The sequence below is a fragment of the Taeniopygia guttata genome, chromosome 1 (assembly GCF_048771995.1).
Source record: "Taeniopygia guttata chromosome 1, bTaeGut7.mat, whole genome shotgun sequence".
Taxonomy (NCBI): domain Eukaryota; kingdom Metazoa; phylum Chordata; class Aves; order Passeriformes; family Estrildidae; genus Taeniopygia; species Taeniopygia guttata.
Genome location: NC_133024.1, coordinates 35,495,413 through 35,514,659, shown reverse-complemented (window position 1 = coordinate 35,514,659; position 19,247 = coordinate 35,495,413). Strand labels below are relative to the sequence as shown.

Below are 19,247 nucleotides of genomic sequence, written 5' to 3'. Positions count from 1 at the left end.
ATCTAATTTAAATCTGATAATCCCAGTAATAAAGCACCATCTCAGTGGGCAAAGGCCATTGGAATTGCAGGATTTGATGCCAAATGCCAGTGGTCTTGTAAGGGATGCAGTAAAGTACTATGGACCAGATCAAATATTTCCCAAGCTTCTGACCCTTCCAGTGAAAAGCAAAACTAATCTTCCCCAGTCGGTGTTGCAGTAAAGCAGATTCTAGTGTTCAAGGCTGCCTGAGAGACACCACTGAATACCTAATTGTTGATCTATTTTCTAGCCTAATTCCTGCCTAAGACATTGTGTTGCTGAAAACCTAAGGCCAGATTTTGACATCTTTAATGCATCAAGCAGTGCCTATTATTATGAACAATTCTGCTAAACAAAAAGGTTTCAGGAGCCTCATCTATTAATACTGGATTTTGTCCACGTAAGCGAGAATCTGTGGAAAAAAGCATACTTTTGCATCCTTAGACATATTATTTAGTTCTCCAAGCTCAATGCAAATACTAGAGATCACCTTTTCCACAATTTAAATTAAATAAAAGTCATTATGCAAAGGTCATAGAACTAAAACTCTGATTTTTCCATTCAAAACTTCTTTTTCCATTCAAACTGGCCTGATTCCTTTCTGTCAAATATATTGATACATTAATTATAACTGATGGAGAAAAAGACCACTTCAAAAACAGTTTAGACAGTTAATTATGCAGCTTCATTCTTTCTCTTTCTTTGAAGTGGTTGGTGATGTAAATTGGTTATCCCCGTCTTCCTGCAAAATGCTGCTTTTACAAACATTCTGGCTTTCCTGTGCAGTGAAAATCCTGTGTATCTGAAAAAGCAGCTGGAAGCTAGAGGAAGAAGCAGTGTCATACAATTTGTCAGAAATTTGTAAGCCACTACCAGGCAGAAGATCACAATTTAGGAGTCTTTTATTCATTGAGTAACTTCCTTCATGGTGAATTATTTCATACTGCAAATGAATAATTTAGTTGATGTTCCGTGACACTGTGCCCCACCTATCTCAACAATCTGTGTGCTAATAAATATGTGTGAGGCCTGAGTTGAAGTACTCTTATATCACCCACAGTGTAAGCATCTCAAGAGCTTTGTATGAGAAGGATAAAGTATCAGTGAAATACAACATCCATCAGAAACTATTTGAATATGTTGCTGATTACCTCACTACCATGTTTCTAATCAGACCTTGGATTTTGGTGGAAGGCACCTTCTTGCAGATGAAAAAAGAATTTCTCAACAAAGAGATTATTGAATAGCACATGACTTAGCCATTCATCTGATTAGCCCACTGATAGGAATCATAAGACATTTGAATAAAAATATGGAAGAAAGAAATTTTGAATATGACCTCTTCTTTCCCAGAAATAATCTATTTCTATCTTGCTTTATCAATAGGACACTGTTTCTTTAAGATTAAAAAAAATTGACATGAATTTGGAGAAGACAGGCTTCCTCTTTGGTTTATGTATCATGTGAATGACTGTCTCCTTGCTGCCACAGTGCTTAAAACCAAAGATAAACATCACAAACTGATGGTGTTGACCCCCGAAGTGGGTTCAGTGCTATTTCCATTAAGTGAAAGTGCATGGTCTAGAAGCCCAGCAATGAGTACTTTTCCTTTCTCAACCCTCCCTTATATTTGACAGCAAAATTTCCATCAGACAAATTCTCCACAGATAACCTTCCTGGGGTCAGAGGCAGATTACCAATCTTCTTGTCTTCCTAACCTACTCACAATTGCTCACATTGAGAAAATAAGGTTAGAAACAGGTTTGCATTCAATGCTTCTATTTCCATAGCACTTTTTCCCAGCTATAGAAGCGTGTACAGGAGTTGTCTTGCTTAAAAACTGCTATTGTTATGAAATGTTTCAGGAGCTTGTAATTCTTCTTTGGATCACAGATCTGCTGCAGACATTAGTAGAAAATCTATTTTTTATTTCCAAGAAAAGTTCTGTGTAAATTATTTTTTCAGAGTTCCCATGAAAGCAACAGATATATTAACAAATCCACAGGTGATCAACATACCATATCCTGATGTCATGTGTTAATTTGTTCATACTTTTAGTCATATAAAATGATAGATATTTACAAACATCCCTGTTTGAATATACTGATGTACTGTTATCTCTCCAAAAATTCTCTCCTTTCCCAGAAAGCACTTTGAATTTCAGCATATAAAACCGTGACACTTCTGAACAGATCTATTAATAAACTTTCCCCACAGATCTTTTCACTGAAGCAATGCAGCTTTTCATTTTGCTACTGCTGCTCTATTTCTTAGACCACTTTCCATGTTTGTATGCCTTTAAATTCATCTTCCTCACCTCTGTGCTTTAAAAATAATAATAAATTTGTAAATACTCTGATGTCTGGTATGGCTCCAGAGTTATATTATGGTACTGCTGGTTATTATCATTTGCATGAGACTATGCAGGATCCTCTTTCATGCGTGAGGAGTTCAGTTGTGTTGGATGTTTTAGACAAAATACCACAGTACCAAGGAGTTTTCAATCTGGTACCAATCTGGTATTTTTTGTGACTCTTTTTGAAAGTCCTGTAATGTACCCAAAGACTCTTGGTACTCTCCACAGACTGAGAAATTTGGCGGCCTAATAAGACCATACACTTATTATTCACTTATTGCACTTATTATTCACTTATAATGAACTTCATTAAATTTCCTTGGCTATTGACTTGAAAATTCCTTTTTCATGCAATACTCTCCTGCATTTTCATACAAATTATTCCAGCATGGTACTTATTTAGGCAAAGAGTAGTTTCCCAGGGATTTATAAAATGAAGTCCTGCCTTCAGTAATGTTATCTTAGAAAACCTGCAATGTGAAATATCGACCTAAACTGGAAGCACTGATTTTTACAAGGCAATGCTTTTTTCCCCTCCTACTTTTTTCATTACAGGACAGGAAAGATTTGGAAACATGACCAGGGTGTATTACAGAGAGGCCATGGGGGCATTTATTGTCTTTGATGTTACAAGACCTGCAACATTTGAAGCAGTGACAAAATGGAAAGAGGATTTGGACTCTAAGTTGGTTCTTCCAAATGGCAAACCTGTGCCAGCAGTCCTATTAGCAAACAAATGTGACCAGGGAATAGATGTTCTTATGAACAACGGCATCAAGATGGATCAGTTCTGCAAAGAGAATGGGTTCGTGGGCTGGTTTGAAACGTCGGCCAAGGTAATGTTTCCATTTCTTTTCAAACATTTATAAGGACAGAGAAATCAGCTCCTCTCTAATTTGGTCTAAATGTGCACCTCGAAAAGTTCCTCTCTTGGTGGTATTGATTAAAAGTAGATTTGTAAATATATAGTATGCATTTCTATTTCTTTTAGGTCTTTTATTGTAACATTCTGAAATGCAGCTGCTGTGATATGATAGGCCTGCACTAAAGCATGTACCTGGTCAACAGGGTACTGCACAATAGACTGGGGAGGAGGATGACCTTAGGCAAGACATAAAAGATACTTCTTGTGAATGATATGAGGATGTTTTCATCATTCTTAACACTGAATGTTATCTCTAAATATTTATATAACCACTTTGCCTGAGAAATGCTGATTTGAGACAATAGCTTCATTGCCTTAGATTCCAGAATAAAGTCACTCTATTGTAGTGCTTGTACAATGTTCATTGTTATAAGCGCTCATTCTCAATAGCCTTCTCAAAAAAATCACCTATCTGGGGAGGAAGGAAATATCAATGGTCAAAGTGCTGTATGAGCTGCTCTGAGATTCAATTCTTTGCCTTGGTGCAGATTTCCTGAGTGAATAGTGAGACAAAAATCAGAAGGGGCATCAGATTTTCAAATTACAAAGGCTGAAAGTACATTGGTACTGTAGATCAATTTGGGATGTCTCAGATAATTTCAGTTCATGCAGAACTTGGAGAGCTGGCATGTGAAATATTGATTTGAACACAACAATTCAGTGGATATTGTGCTGGTTGTATCCTCATATTAGGAAAGCTCGTGTCATCATTGACAGCTCTGGGGAACTTTTGGATGTTTGAAATGTAATAGTTTGGTTCTGATTTAACCTAGATTTCTAGTAGTCTGGAAGCCAAAATTCTACACTTTGGCTTCCAGACTACTAAATGCATTGTTTAATTCCTTTTAACCACTTTATGTAAGGTACATGAGAACTTTTAGGGTTTATATTTGTGTTTTATTTTTCTGGTCTTGGCACCTTTAAGCATTAATATTTAAAAGATGTTCTATTAGTAATCAGAAGAAGTAACAGCAGGGGAATAGCAGCATATCCCAGACTGCTTTAAGCATTGCATGAACTCTGGGCTGAGATTGCAGCTTTTCAGTACTTAAGGGGGCTTATAACAAAGATGGGGACAAATGTGTCATGAGAGCCTGTTGTCCTAGGACAAGGGGTAGTGATTTTAAACTAAAAGAAGGTAGATTTACACTTGAGATAATTTTTTTTTTCTGACAAGGATGGCAAAACACTGGAACTAGTCTCCCAGACATGGTGGATGCTCCAACCCTGGAAACATTCAAGGCTAGATTGGATTTGGTTCTGAGCAACCCAGTCTAGCTGAGGATATCCCTGCTCTGGCAGGCGAGTTATACAAGATGACTTGAAGAGGTCCCTTCCAACCCAAATCATGCTATGATTCTATGTCTTTGTAATTAATGGCTTTGCTTCTCTACTGAATGGGTCTCAAATCCGGCCACTGTTTTTTAATATGCCATTTATAGGGAGAAATGTTGGTCTAGGTAAGTGTGTAAACTATCTTGCTCCACAACAGGGTACTTCCTATTCCTTCATGTGCAGCACCTGCTTTGTATTTAGGTCTGTGGTTCACCTGCTGATTTGTGTTGGGTGAGGCCAAGAGAATCCAGTGTTCCTCTTTATGATAAACTACATTTTACTATGAAAATGGAATCTATACCATGCATTCTATACATCAGTCCCCAGCAAGCACATGTCCACCACTCAAAAAGGACAACCACATTTATTGTGCTAAGAACCATTGCATGTCATGAGAGAAAATGAATATGCAAATTATTTCAAAGATCACAGAGAGGTTTGATGATGATGATGGAGCCAGTCTGGGGCAGAACTATGGAAGTATAAAAGATGAATGGAGAACAATTTTTTAAAGTCAAAACAGAGGACATTTTTCCAAGTTTCTAAGCTGCATAGAATTAAGAATTTCTGTTATTTTAGACATGGTAAATATCCAGATTCTTCTTATGTTATTTAACTCCAAAACCCAAGCAGTCCCCACACTGACAATGCAATCATGTAAGAACAGGGGAAAAAATCCAGCTATGACAAGACCTTCTTTCAAAAACCACTCTGAAGGGAATTATGAGAGTTGAGGGCACACAGCTGTTAGCAGACTATTCTCTGCTTCTATACACCAGAGGCAAGGACCTGTTGTTCTGCAATCCACACACCTGATTTCCACCCAGAATTGGAGGCTTCTGACTTTAAAATTATGCAGAGAGTCATTCCAGTAAAGATGGTAGAATCACAACATTTAAACTAAATTAGATCAAAACAATTCCCCCCTTCATCTAAGTTCTAAATGAAACCTTACATTTCCTTTTCTAAACAAAAGTTAATATTACTACTATTTTAGAATTCTGGATATTGTAGATACCTGTTATTCTTTCAGCCTAGGGCATCATAAGTAATTGAACTTGGCTCCAAGAAAAGAAAATTAACTCAGTTTGCTACAGAGAATAGGAACTCTTCTGAAGCAGAATAGCATGGACAAAGGAGTCATAATGTTGCAGCTATCAGTTTTAGCAGTTCAAATAAGTAATAACTCTCTTTTTGTGGTATCCTGGAATAATTAGATCTCCAGAGGTTTTCTGGAGATGTGCTTGGAAATGTTAAAGCCTTGAGAGCAAACTAAATATGATTTATGCATTTTGGAAAAACAAAGGTGATTACTTATAAAAAGAACATCTTTTTGTTCTGGTTACCTTGCAGAAGGTAGCTTGCTATATATGTACCTACTATATTTCAAGCTGTCAATGGTTTTAAGCTTTTGTCTGTAGCATTGGAAGATTACACCAAAAAAAAAAAAAAAAAAAAAAAAAAAAATCCCTGTATAGCCTGGTGCTATTTTTGTAAGTTAACAGCTCCAATATAAAATATTTGAGCCACCTAATGCAGTCTTATGTATTTGCTTTTTACATTAATCTGAAGGAAATAACCCTCTTTTAATCATCTCCCTACAAAGAGAGAAGGGGTTTTTTTTTGATAGCTTTCCTTGTGAGAAGGGCCTTATTGGGCAATACCACCTCACAGCACAGTCACAAGTTACACTGTTGTCATATATCCGGTGGTGAGCCTGGTCTCTTTTATATCTGCATATTTACTTCACCCATATTGATTGCAGTCTAAGAGGTACATCCCCAGATAGTGACCAAATAACCCTTAATAGTGAATTCTTTAATAAATTTCATGACCACAACTATTGCAAAAGATTCATTCTTTTAAAGGAAAGAAATTTCTTCTTCCTGTCACACATTTAATTATCCACAACATGGCCAGAGCAGCTGAGAGCTCCACTCACATTCCAAGCCTTTAAACTGTTTTCACCACCATGCCTAATTCAAAGAGGTGAGCTTTTGACTTGGATTAGAAAAGGAGCAATTTCAAGCTTATTATCACTTCATATTGAAAATGGAACTTGTGTAACAAAATAGACAAGTCAGGCAAAACTAAGTTATTCAGAAATAACTTGAAATACCTTACAACTGGCCATGGTTGTGCTGTTATTATGCCTGAGTTCCTCTTTTCCCTGCTGTAATTCTGCTGTCAGCAATAGAGAGTAAGATGAAAAGACATTCATGTTTTGTCCAAATTGCCCAGAAAGGCTGGTAGCTGTGCTTTTCAGATCTTTACAAAACTAGGTTAAGCACACAGCTCCTTGTCTCCTGAGCACCATGACCTAGAGACTGATGAGCACTCTGAGTCTCTGGGCTATTTGGATACATCCTATTTGGACCAGGACAGTGTTATAGTTCTGCCTCTAAGAAATGTAGATAGTAAGATGTCTTTAGTCAGCTTTTGTTTGACAGGCTGTCCAAGGTATGTCACCACAGATTAAGAATGAGTTGTGTTGGAAGAGATCTTAAAAATCACCTAGTTCCAACTCCCTACAGGGCCCAAATGCTGGACCAGCAATCAAAAGTCCTCTTTGCCATTGCTATGTTACCTTCAGAAAGTCATTCTCTCCTCTGTTCCAGCCTCTCTTTCAAAAAGCAAGGATATTAATTCTTCCTGAATTAATGAATCTTACCAGGGAATTCTGTGAATAATCCAAGCTCTACTAGCCTTCTTTACCCACAGATTCTTCTGTTCTTTTGACTGAGCAATTATTATGACAGATGTAAAAAGCAAGCTATGCAGTAGATTTGCAGAGGAAGTGGATAAGCATTTCTGATTTCCATAAAGAAAAACAAGGTTTGGACATGTATTTGAATTAGGCTGACACTCTAAACTAATCTGCTGATCTGGTAACTTAAATCCAAGCAATCTATTTGAGACTGCCAGACCCAGTTAGGGATGTGTGGCTCCCTAGATTGTCTTTTTCATTCACTTAAAAAGCATTTTACCAATCTCACAGTACAGTTTTAGAAAATATTTCAGATTCTGCCATAAAGCAAGAAGTAAAGCTGACACTTAAGGCAGGAAATTTCATTTCAGATGTACAATCACTCTGTGCAGAATCCTCTGCAGAGTTTGTTTCCTGCAATTAAAAGAAGTCAATTCAGATTATCCTATGGGTATTAGAGCTGTCATGTAGCTCTCTGGATCACTTTTATGAAATGCATTATTTAGTGTGGTTCCAAATTTGAAAATTCAGAGAAACACAAAATTGTTAAAATCAGAAAGTCATTAAGTGAAGTAATTTTGTGGCAGGATATTCAAACAGCTGTAAGAATTCAATCACAGAAATTATCTTGTTTTCAGAGTTGCAGTCACTGCAGTTCACATCCATGAATTTCATGTTCATGCATCCAGATGTCTTTTAACTTGTATGGCTGCATTTTCCTAGAAACACCACTGCAGGAGTACAGCACACCATCTTAATAAGGCTCTGTTCCCAGCAGTTTCCAGGGAGTTCTGCTAAGGGAGCATGTGGGGCCATTCCCTCAGAGTGCTAGCTCAAGAGGAGTGCAGGTTAAAATTTCTTTCAGGTAATCTCCTTGCTCCTGGATTTTAGTGCAGTATGGAAATAAAATGTGGAAGCTATGAGCTTCTCACTAGGCTCCTGTCTAATAGCTGAATATTTCACAATTTGTAAATGCTTACTTATGGGAAGTCAATTTCCTTCAACTGCAGTAGTAGTCTAAGGTCATGTCTCTAGGCAGCGCTGATTTAGCGCTCCCCAAGCGCTCTGTGCCTGCATACACACTGTGCCTCGCCCTGGTTTTCAAGGGAAGACTCAGAAGCTTTAGATTCAGTAAGAGGAAAAACTGTCAATGTAAAAAGGGAAAAACATTTTATCAGAAAACAACCAGATAGTCAAATCTAAGATACGTGCATGGTAAAGAAACAAAAAGTTGTTTCATCTGAAAGTGAGACAGGCCCTTAAAACTTGTCAGGGCCTTTATTCTTCTGCAAAGAGCTTAGAGCTAGTCTGATCTGTGGAAATCGTTCCAGATATTAAAATTGAATGCCCTAAATGTTAGTGTTCTGCATCTGCAGTATAGATCGACAATAAGGGGGAAGGTAATCCTAAATCAAAAACAATTGCTGAGCTTGTGTACTTCTTTGAGTCACATTCAATAATGTATTTATTTTCCCTTTAGCTGATTGTTGCTTACAAGACATTATTTCCAATAGCAATCAGTTCAAGGGTTTTAAATAATGCAGCTCTCTTTCCCTGCCCTCAGTTGCTATCCTTTTCATAAAAGTGCCCTTTGAAAGGATATATTTTAATAATATTGATCTAAAAAGCAAACACTAATTTCATTTATGTCCTCCAGTGTTCCTTTATGGAATTCAGAGATTAGTCAGAGTTATTTTCTTTGCCTTGTTTTGTTTGGTAATAGAATAAAGAGTAGCATGTTCTGATTTTCACTTTTCCATTCCTTCTTGATGAAGCCAGGAGAGAGACTGGCACAAGTAGTCAGGTATTGTCACAGAAGCAGGGTTTAGGTCCATGCTCTGGCAGATTTTGGCAGGTTGATGCAGGATAAATCGCTTAGGGATGGATTCACAACTCAGCTTTTGCACTGACTGGGATAGTGTATCAGATGCTGGGGCTTACTGAGTCATACAGAAATGGGTTAGGCACCTCAAGGGACAGGGCAAGGCAAGATGCTTGGGAAAGGCTTTTATAAAGGCTAGCATGCCAAATCAGGAATATAAGACTGACAAAGACAGCATAATGTGGGTAAGATCCTTTTTGGCCTTGCAGTAAAAGCTCTCTCTTGGGAAAGAGCTTTTCTTGAGAAAGGAAAGTGTTGCATTCTTACTTTATCATGTGAATACTTCACCCTATGCTATCTCCCACTTTCCAGCTAGCCACCACATGCTGGACCAGAATTCATGTGGCTCTGCATTTTCTCCTTTTGACAAATGGCCATAGCAGCACCTCCCTATCACAGAAAGCTGCTGTCCAGATAAACACATCAAAGATGCAGTGCTGAGTAATACCAGCCTTAAGAGCAATATAGAGAGACAAAGTGTCTCCTGTGTTTTTGGAGAACCGCGGAGAGGAGAGGAGAGGAGAGGAGAGGAGAGGAGAGGAGAGGAGAGGAGAGGAGAGGAGAGGAGAGGAGAGGAGAGGAGAGGAGAGGAGAGGAGAGGAGAGGAGAGGAGAGGAGAGGAGAGGAGAGGAGAGGAGAGGAGAGGAGAGGAGAGGAGAGGAGAGGAGAGGAGAGGAGAGGAGAGGAGAGGAGAGGAGAGGAGAGGAGAGGAGAGGAGAGGAGAGGAGAGGAGAGGAGAGGAGAGGAGAGGAGAGGAGAGGAGAGGAGAGGAGAGGAGAGGAGAGGAGAGGAGAGGAGAGGAGAGGAGAGGAGAGGAGAGGAGAGGAGAGGAGAGGAGAGGAGAGGAGAGGAGAGGAGAGGAGAGGAGAGGAGAGGAGAGGAGAGGAGAGGAGAGGAGAGGAGAGGAGAGGAGAGGAGAGGAGAGGAGAGGAGAGGAGAGGAGAGGAGAGGAGAGGAGAGGAGAGGAGAGGAGAGGAGAGGAGAGGAGAGGAGAGGAGAGGAGAGGAGAGGAGAGGAGAGGAGAGGAGAGGAGAGGAGAGGAGAGGAGAGGAGAGGAGAGGAGAGGAGAGGAGAGGGAAGAGAATTAACTTCGGCAATCATCACAATTCCTGTGGTGCTCTTTTGTAGAACAAAGATGTATGGGAGGTGACAGTTATGACATTTCAACATAGAGACCCACTGAAAGAGATTTTTCCACTGTCTCACCTATTTTGCTTTTTTGAAACATAATTAATTTTATTTTCAGGTATAATAGAGGCAGTTTCCATGTCTCAATACCATTAGTAGGGTGTCTGTGTTTATTTCTCTCTGTCCAATCTTATGCTCTGATTGTTGGTTTCGTTGTGTTTGAATGGATTTTCACTTTCTCTTTTTTCTCTTTCCTCCCCTTGATTGCCTCTCAACACTTCATGGGCCCTAAAATCACCAGGCCTCTGGATGTCTGTGTTTGGATAGAAGATCACCTTCTACTGTCTGTAGCTTTTTCACTGCCTAGCTGAATACAGATTTTTCTTTTGCAAAAAACACTACAGGAGGAGAGGGGGAGAAATCAATATTTCATTAGTCAGACCAGAATACAGAAATGTCTGATCTGCAGGTCTAGGATGGCACAGGATTAAGGTTGTAACAAAAGGCAGTAGTAGCATCTGAAAGGAAGTGGTCAAGGCAGGGATCTGGGACAGCAGGCGTTGCTTTGTTGGCATGATCACAGGCTCCTTGCAGCACGTGACTTAACATATTGCTTCTCATCCATACTGTGTGCCAGTTGTCATCCGAACCATGGAAGCAGGCTGGAGCTAGACACAAACTCAAAACTGGCTGTGCTGTCTGCCAGGGTCACCCTTCCTCTTGCTCCCCTTGTACCCCAGCTGAAATTGTCATCCCCAAGATTAAAGAGTTCATATAAATGTTAAAGATGAGAAACTGCCTCTCTAGACTCAGGACAGGACTTTTTATTCCCTCCTTTTTTTTCCTTGTTTGAGTACTGGCTGGAGCATTTCTTTTTCTTCTTCATTTTTAGGCTCATGTCTGGCACATGGATTTCCATCTATCACCATCAGGGATGAGGGATGCCCACATATTCCCATTTTATGTTATTGTAGGCTTGGGTCCTTTCCCAATGCTGTAAAATTGTAGCCTCTGACAAAGGTGGCTGCTGTTAATACATTTGAACATTAATCAATTTGGGCAGAATCCTAGATAGTTCCTAAGACCTTATTGAATAAACACATTCTGCCATTTCAACACAGAAGCAGCACATGGGCAAAGGAAATGCTCACCAGTCCATCAGTAAAGACAAAAGCAATGTTAAATATTTTACATTTCTGTTTTTGTACGTTTAACAATCCTGTTTTGGCTTCAGTTTTCTGAGCAGTGCTGAGAGATATTTTTCATTGTCTGGGTTTCTTTTCATAAAATTTCACAGTGCTCTGAAAAGGCTTTTCAGTGCATGCTTGAGGAATTTTCTAGTCTGGTCTGAGAGAGCCATGTGATACAGCAGAATTTTAACATCTCAGTAGAGAGATGATTCCCAGCCCCCTATTACTTTCTAGCAGATACTATGTACATTAATTTGTACTTCTCTAAAGTATTGGGGATTTACATGTTATTCTTTACATACAAAATATTTAAGTTCATGTATGTCATTGAAGAAACCTGTGAAAATCTTGCACTAATTAACATTTTCAGTTTGATCTACAGATTTCAGTCCTTTACTGTGGTGCAAAGGGATGGACAATGGAATTTGTGGAGTTTTGACATTACATTGATTTCAAGGGGATTGGACAAAGTCAGTTTCACAGAATCCATTCTTTCAGCTTTTGATTTTCCTATAAATGTGTCTTCTCTACTGAAACACACACGTTTCTTTCTTTTATAGCTAGTTTATGGCCTCAGTACAGCAGGCTCCAGACTGCCATCCAGAGGGACCTGGACATGCTTGAGAACTGGGACTAGATAGCATTTAAATATCCCTTCCAATCAAAACTATTCTATGACTCAGTGATTCAACTTGAAAACTTGGGTAATTGTAGGTTGCAAATAAAACATTACCTTTAGTGAGCAAAAGTAGTGTGTGCATATACACAAATGTATGCATATATATTGGTATGCATTTCCATATGGATGCATGTGGCTGTGTGATACAGTTTCTGAGAAGATTAAAGTGTGAGGTTTCAGTGAAGAAGATTGAACAGTGAGGTTTCTATCTCCTGCCTTGTAAAATAAGTAATCAATGCTAACAGTTACACTAGAATAGTGCCTTTTATACCAGAAAGCCTGATATTTCATTCCAAACATATTGGTGGCTGTTATTTACAAAAAAAAAAATCTTTTCTCAGTACTACAGCTTATTTTCTATGCTGTGTTGAACTGTGTCTCACTGATCTAGCTGTTTCAGCTTTACTTATTCTACAAAAAGGGTAAGTAGAACTTGCTGCTGCAAGTAAAATGTGCAGTTGATATCAGGCACATGTAGGAAAAAATAAATGTGCTTTAGCTTTAATTTTAAACCCCTAGAGTAAGGATTTCTGTCCTACAAATGAAACCAATGGTGATATATTTCTTCTGAATCAGTGCATTGGAGATGCAGTGCATTGCAGTCAGCCTCAACAAGAAATGAGGAAGGACTCAGAATTATACAGAACCTTTATACTGTTTTGTGAGTAATTTGAGATGGTATAATTTATTCAATGAAACTGATCCATCACAGGTTTCATTGTGAGCATTGCATACAGGAATCTTCTTGAAATTGTGGGAAAGGGTTTAAAAAATAAGTGCTATGCATGGCTGTAATTACTGGTAGGTAATTACCTATGTGGAATTGAATAATCATTATTCAAGCAGTGAAATATGGTCTTTGGAGCTTTCCTTCAGGCACTGGTCTTCAACACCTCTCTGGCATTTGTTTTTTTAGTTTGTTGAAGCAATCAAATCACCAAGAGATTGAGGTGATTTAAAATCAGCTCTGTATACATTTTAAAAGATATATGAATCATAATATATATAAAACTTAACCAACTTCAAAATTCCAGTTTTAACTGGAAATTTAACATAGTCAATTTTTGAAGACTGTTTATTATGGTAAGTAAACTTTTGATGTTACTGAGAGAAAAATTTAATTATGCACGGAAATATAAAACATGTTTTTATTATTATTGACTAATCAACCTCTCTTTCATTTGCAGGAAAATATAAACATCAATGAAGCTTCCAGATGCTTGGTGAAACACATAATTGCTAGTGAGAGTGATCCAGTTCAGTCGGTTGAACCAGATATTATAAAACCACACTTGAATTCCTCCAAGATTGTCAGTTGTTCATCTTGCTTTAAATCCTAAGAGACTTCCAGACTATTAGAAGAGCTGAACAACTATGATTCACAATTTATGCTTTATTCAACGAAACAAGCCTGCCCACATTGTCCCTAAGCAGATTGTAATTTTCTCAAAAATATATTTAAATTTTTCTTTTTTTTTTTTCAGCTAAAATTTATTATGAGGTGTTCATTGATGGCAACTATTCAAAACTCTCTATGGCTATTGGTCAAGTAAGACTCACGGTGATGGCTGTGTTTTCCCATTTGGGTGTTACCGGTCATATCAAAACTCATTTCTTTGCCATGAGGTTTCTGAAAATTCATATTTGTGATGGGCTGCAGCAGCACCCTACTTGTCCATTGATTTCCAGGATGTTTTGTCAATACCTTGACCAGGCAAGCGTCATCATTGCACTCTTTGTCACCCCTCAAACTTGAATGATCTTGTTTCATATGAGGAAGATTATGATGAAAATGAAAATTGAGCTGTTCAGAAAGAGACACCAAGAATGCTCACAGTTAAATATTTCCATTGCAAGTTCAGTCTCCTGGATGTAGTGACAGGACTGAACATGAAGGAGCATTTCACATCCTTCACTTCTCCAGAAGATCTGAGCTTCCGAGTCTGATGAAGAATTGGTTGCCTCTTTCTGAGGAGTTGAATTCTCATAGTTGATAGAATTATCTTAGATGAAGCAAAATGGAACAAGTCAAGAGTAAGAGATGACAAAACAGGCAATCAGGGGTAGAGTTGCCTGGGTAAGCAGATCAGGGTTTTCAGAAAGAGTTATTGATTCTTTAAACCAGCATTTCCTTTAGAAAGCCCATATTGATTTTTTTCCTGTCTCTGTCATGCCACAGATATCCCCATGTGTTTAAACTGTGTATTCTGTAAGTCCTAACATGCATCCCTTCATTATGTTTATTCTCATGGAAAAATTCACTATCCAGACTCTAAGATACCAGCAGAACTTTTCAGGAATCCATCTGTGTTGAGTAGAAGGGTATTTGCTTTCTGAAAACATTCTTCTAAAATGCATATGAATCATCACAGGAAGCAAGCAAAATGAAACAGTCTTAAGAGACACTCCTGGAAGATGTGAAGAATTTATTGAGCCATAATGTGGAAATGAAATTGTTGATTTTCAGCATCTCACAAAAAATGCAAGTTGGTGGAGTCTTTCAGAGAAGTGTGTAAAGACAAGAAGTCTTGACATCTGGCTGCAAACCCTTCAAGACAAACGTTGCCTCTATCTTGCCACAGAAAAATCACTTGCATTTTCTGTTCTTACTCAGACTTTTCCTTCCTAAGCTGTGAATTCTCAGTTGCAGGAGCTGTCTTCAGAGATGAGTTCCTCTTCTTAGAGAGGTGTGACAGCATGGAAGGGAGGAGACAAAATCACATGCTGCCGTATGTTTGCAGATTTCACTGCAATACTTTACTGGACACTTAGTTGGAAAGGAAGGAGTGAAAATCTCAGTCTAGTGAATATCTGCTGCATAGGAAAAATGAAAAAAAAAAAAAAAAAAAGAAAAAATTCCTCAAGCTGACCTTATACTGTGAACCTATGAGGTTCATGTGCCTGTAAAATTAATCCTACTTGGCAATGTAAGGTGTATGTTTGGACTCAAAGTTCTTTTCCAGCCTAAATGATTCTGTGACTTTGTGCCTTTGCCACTAAATGCTCTGTTACTATATAGGCACTGCAGACAAGAGCTATGTTTCACTCCCTGGAGAACCAGGCACAGAGACATAGCTCTTTATGTGCTCTTCCTAAAGCCTTCCATTTTTCTCACAGAATTTTGGAATAAGAAAGCAAGGTCTCCATTTTTAAAAATAAAAATTCATGTCCAGCATTAATCTGCACAGACATAGATGTATGGATACATATGTATAATGAGCTGGCTTTTTTGAGAATAATTCTCAAGTTGTCTTGAATGCTGTGTCTTCCTTTAATACCTGGGTTAAACATTCTTTAACTCCTGCTGTGATCTGTGTCAAATACCTTAAGCTTCCTGCCTCAGTTTCCTCATCTGTAAAACAGGGATCTATGTACACACCTACCTCACAGCACTCCCAGAAAGTTACTGTTGGTGCCGTGCTTTGGGGATGCACGTTCTACAAATGCCAAGCTCTGATACTGCTCAGAACGAAATATGAGTGCCCTCTAGCATAAATACATGGTGCTGTAAAGCCTTAGTGTTCTAAATCTATCAAAAGCTTGCCTGTGCTACAAAAATTATCTTCACTTATTCCACCTCAGTTAAGCTGGTCAAGGTTATAAAGCAACGTGTGACTGCATGGGCTGATCAGATTGGCCGCAGATGGTCAGCAAACGGAAACTGTGGCTGCACAGATGTCATGGCACTCATTTAATAATCTCAGCAACAAAGCTGCAATTCAGAGCTAGTGCCACATCAGTTGTTTCAGATTTAAACCATTATTTAAGTCAAGTCATATAGGTGCCTTACTAAGGATAACAACTCATATCTTGAGACATCACTGTGGAGACTACAAGGAACTGGATGCTTCAGATAGCTTCTAAAGGGCTAATTTTTCATGGGTTGAGCCTCGTACTCCACTTATGAATCTGTAGGTCTCAGGTGAAGCAGAGGAAATTGCCATTTCATCTAAAAATACTTTTATGCCCAACTCACAACAAACCCAGCAGTTCCTAATGTGCTGTGCTTATCTTCTTATCACCTTCATTTGGTGGCTTCTAGCAATATCACTAAGCATAATGGGAAATTCCACAAGACTTTGAGAGCTATGGCTAATGATCTGGTATAACAGTAATTAAAACAACCCTGCATAAATAAAACACTTAAATTACATATAGAGATATTTTTGTTCTGCAGTCTATTGTGCAATAAATCAGCTTTTAAATATGGGCTCATTATCTGTTCCATAATGTTTGTCATGTCAGGTTCCACTGCAGTCACTTCTTGAGCAGATTTTCCAACTCTGGTAGATGGAGGACAGAGTGTGGCCAATTGCTAGACTAAGGAATCAAAAATCAGTCCTCCTTAGGAGGTTACATAATTACATATATTCATTTTTATTTGTACTAAAGTGATAAAAATCTGTCAAGGCTTTTTCTATACCTCAATAAATGTGTGAATGTAACCTGAATATCTAGCAAACAGAGCCTTTTTAGAGGAGGTTGTTGTAGACAGGTCAGAATAAAAGCTTTAATTTAGAATTAATGAGCTCAGTTTTTGCCAATACCCTTTCAGGAAATGTAAAGTTTAATTATACTGTGTCAGTACCTAACAGCTTGGATTTCCTTGGGTTTTTTTATACACTCTGTGCTATGTCCTCTGCTGGTTACCAGGGATGAGGCATCTTAATCACAAATCCATTTCAAAACTAAACATTTTCCCATTCTGTTTGCAATAAGTAATGAATGATGAGTCTCTATTGCCTTGCAAATGGGCAAAGGTACCGAAAAGTGGAATTAAAATTCATTTTCATTGTAGTTCTCCAAATATGCCCCTCTGGATATCCCAGCACTTCAAACCACATGTTGATGAGCAAAGGAGGTGCTGGACATGAGAGATCACCCCAAAACACTCAAAGAAAACAGTGATTGAAACTCTTCACCCCCAGACATCATCTGCAACACTAGTAATGACAGAATGTCTTTCATTTTCTGTATTGAAGCTCCATACAAATAAAACATCATGACCCTAAATACTTTGGGTAGCACAGACATATATGCATTTAACTTGAATTGTTGTACATCAATATTTTATCTTCGTATTTCTTTTTCTGTTTTAACCTACATGACTCTATAAAATGGGGAGGGAGGGAGGGAGGGAGGGAAGGAAAATGTGCACCTTTAAACAGCAGTGTTGTTTTACTTCTTGAAACACCTTTTCTAGCTGGATGAAGTGAAACTGGTAACAGATGTGAGAACTGAATTTAGTGTCAATTACCAGGAAACAGCCAATCAAAATATGTTTTACTGCACCAATATTTATGCATGTGACTGCAGGTTCTATTGTAATAAAAGATGGTATTTCTGACAAAACATGGAATTTGTAAAATTCATTCATTAGCCAAAGTAGGCACATACAAGTAGCCAGAAGCTAATTCAGCTTTCCTCATGTGTAGCCTCATATGTAGCAGAATTTTTTGGCTCACAAATAGATTCATCATCAGTTTGGAGGCTCATTAGTAACCACAGGCTCAGTTCTTGGAAGTCTGACTGGGTAAAAAATGGCCTAAATATGTAAAATGGGCACCTGCATGTCTAGTATATAGTAAATTCATTTTTCTTCAGCTGTTAGAACAAGCTGGTACCTATAGTAGTGTTACATACTTGACTTTTCATTATTCCCTAGATTAGATTTTTTTATTAATTTATAAAAAAATGACAAAAAAAGTGATTGCATGCAGTGTAGATCTAGTATTTATTTTACAGGTTTCAGCTTTTCTGCTACAAAAACAAAAATATTAGCATTCTGGTTTCATTTACTTTTTTGATGATGCAACCTGACACTCTCACACCCCATGGCTGAGAGTGCTAAAAGACCCCCAACAAATACCCAGTACTTGGTGGCATAGTTGCAGCTACACAGACTGCCTCTCTCAATAAGAAAATATATTTGACTGCACAATTTGGGAATGCTGATTTCCTGAAATTATCCCCTTTACAGTTGAAGTGCATCAGATGCCTAATTAAGATTGGAACCTCTGTGACCTATGTTTCAAATTCAGCAATAATAGTTTACAAAGATGAGATATTAAACTGAGAAAAGCCACAGTGCCCTACTCCAAGGTGTGAAAGCTGAGCAAATGAAAATTTCCTGGTAGGCTTCTCTGCAGGTCGACGACAGAAAGTTCTAGTTTGGTATTTGCCTGGTTTCTTCCAAGAAATGAACTTTCTATTAAGCTATAGTAGTTCAATTTCACAGCAAGTGGTAATAGTTGCACCTGGCATCAACAGAGTTTACATAGTTTTGAAAGTTCAAACTTCAGAAATGGCATCTTTGTTAAAGGTTTAAAAATCGGTGGTGCCTAACTAGTGGTACATAAAGGTTAATTTGCTGTACCATGCAAATTCCATGCAAATCCATCCATGTATATTCTGTTTCCATTAATCTATGTGTTTAATCTTCACAAACCATGAAAGGGCCACTGCAAGATGTTCCTTTAACAGTAATGCTTCAGCCACATGCAAAGTCTTGCAAAGGAGATGAACAAAATGAATGGGGAAGCAAAGAATAGCAAGCAGCCAGGGTCAGGGTGACCAGAAACATCTGGGACTGATCCAGGACCAATTCAAGAATCATTGATGCTTGACAACTTCCTCAGCAAGAAGTTTTATGAAAATCTGACACAGCGTGAAGTTTTTATCACTTAGAGGTATATGAATTTTCTAGGGCACAAATTGCTTTTTTTACCTTGTGCCTTGTGTTTTGAATTTTGAATTTTGCTTCTTTACTGGCTACCTTGCCAAAAATGTCTAGTTTATTTTGGGATTTTTCTCTCTTTGGCCTTTGGTGCCATCTTGTCTCTTTGACTTGACACTTGGTGAGGAGCTTTTATCAGAGTCATTAAGACTGAGGCTGCGACTTTTTAGTTTCTGTCAGGTTTCTAAGGTTTTTAATTTATTTAAATGCCAGTTATGCTCAGCCAAGGGATGCATAACCTCATACTAGCTACTGTGAAGAAAATTAATTCTATCCCAGGCAAAACCA

The 19,247-nt window shown here is 38.3% G+C and overlaps 1 protein-coding gene across 1 annotated transcript in view; it reads left to right on the top strand.

The window, feature by feature from the left end:
- The window catches only part of RAB38 (RAB38, member RAS oncogene family), a 37,163-nt gene extending 19,588 nt beyond the window's left edge, over nt 1–17,575 (top strand). The window contains exons 3-4 of the mRNA XM_002188346.6: nt 2,933–3,213; nt 13,411–17,575. Of these exons, the coding sequence (XP_002188382.5) occupies nt 2,933–3,213; nt 13,411–13,563 (434 nt within the window). The 3' untranslated portion in view covers nt 13,564–17,575. The remainder of the gene's footprint in view (nt 1–2,932; nt 3,214–13,410) is intronic.
- The last annotated feature ends 1,672 nt before the right edge of the window (nt 17,576–19,247 follow it).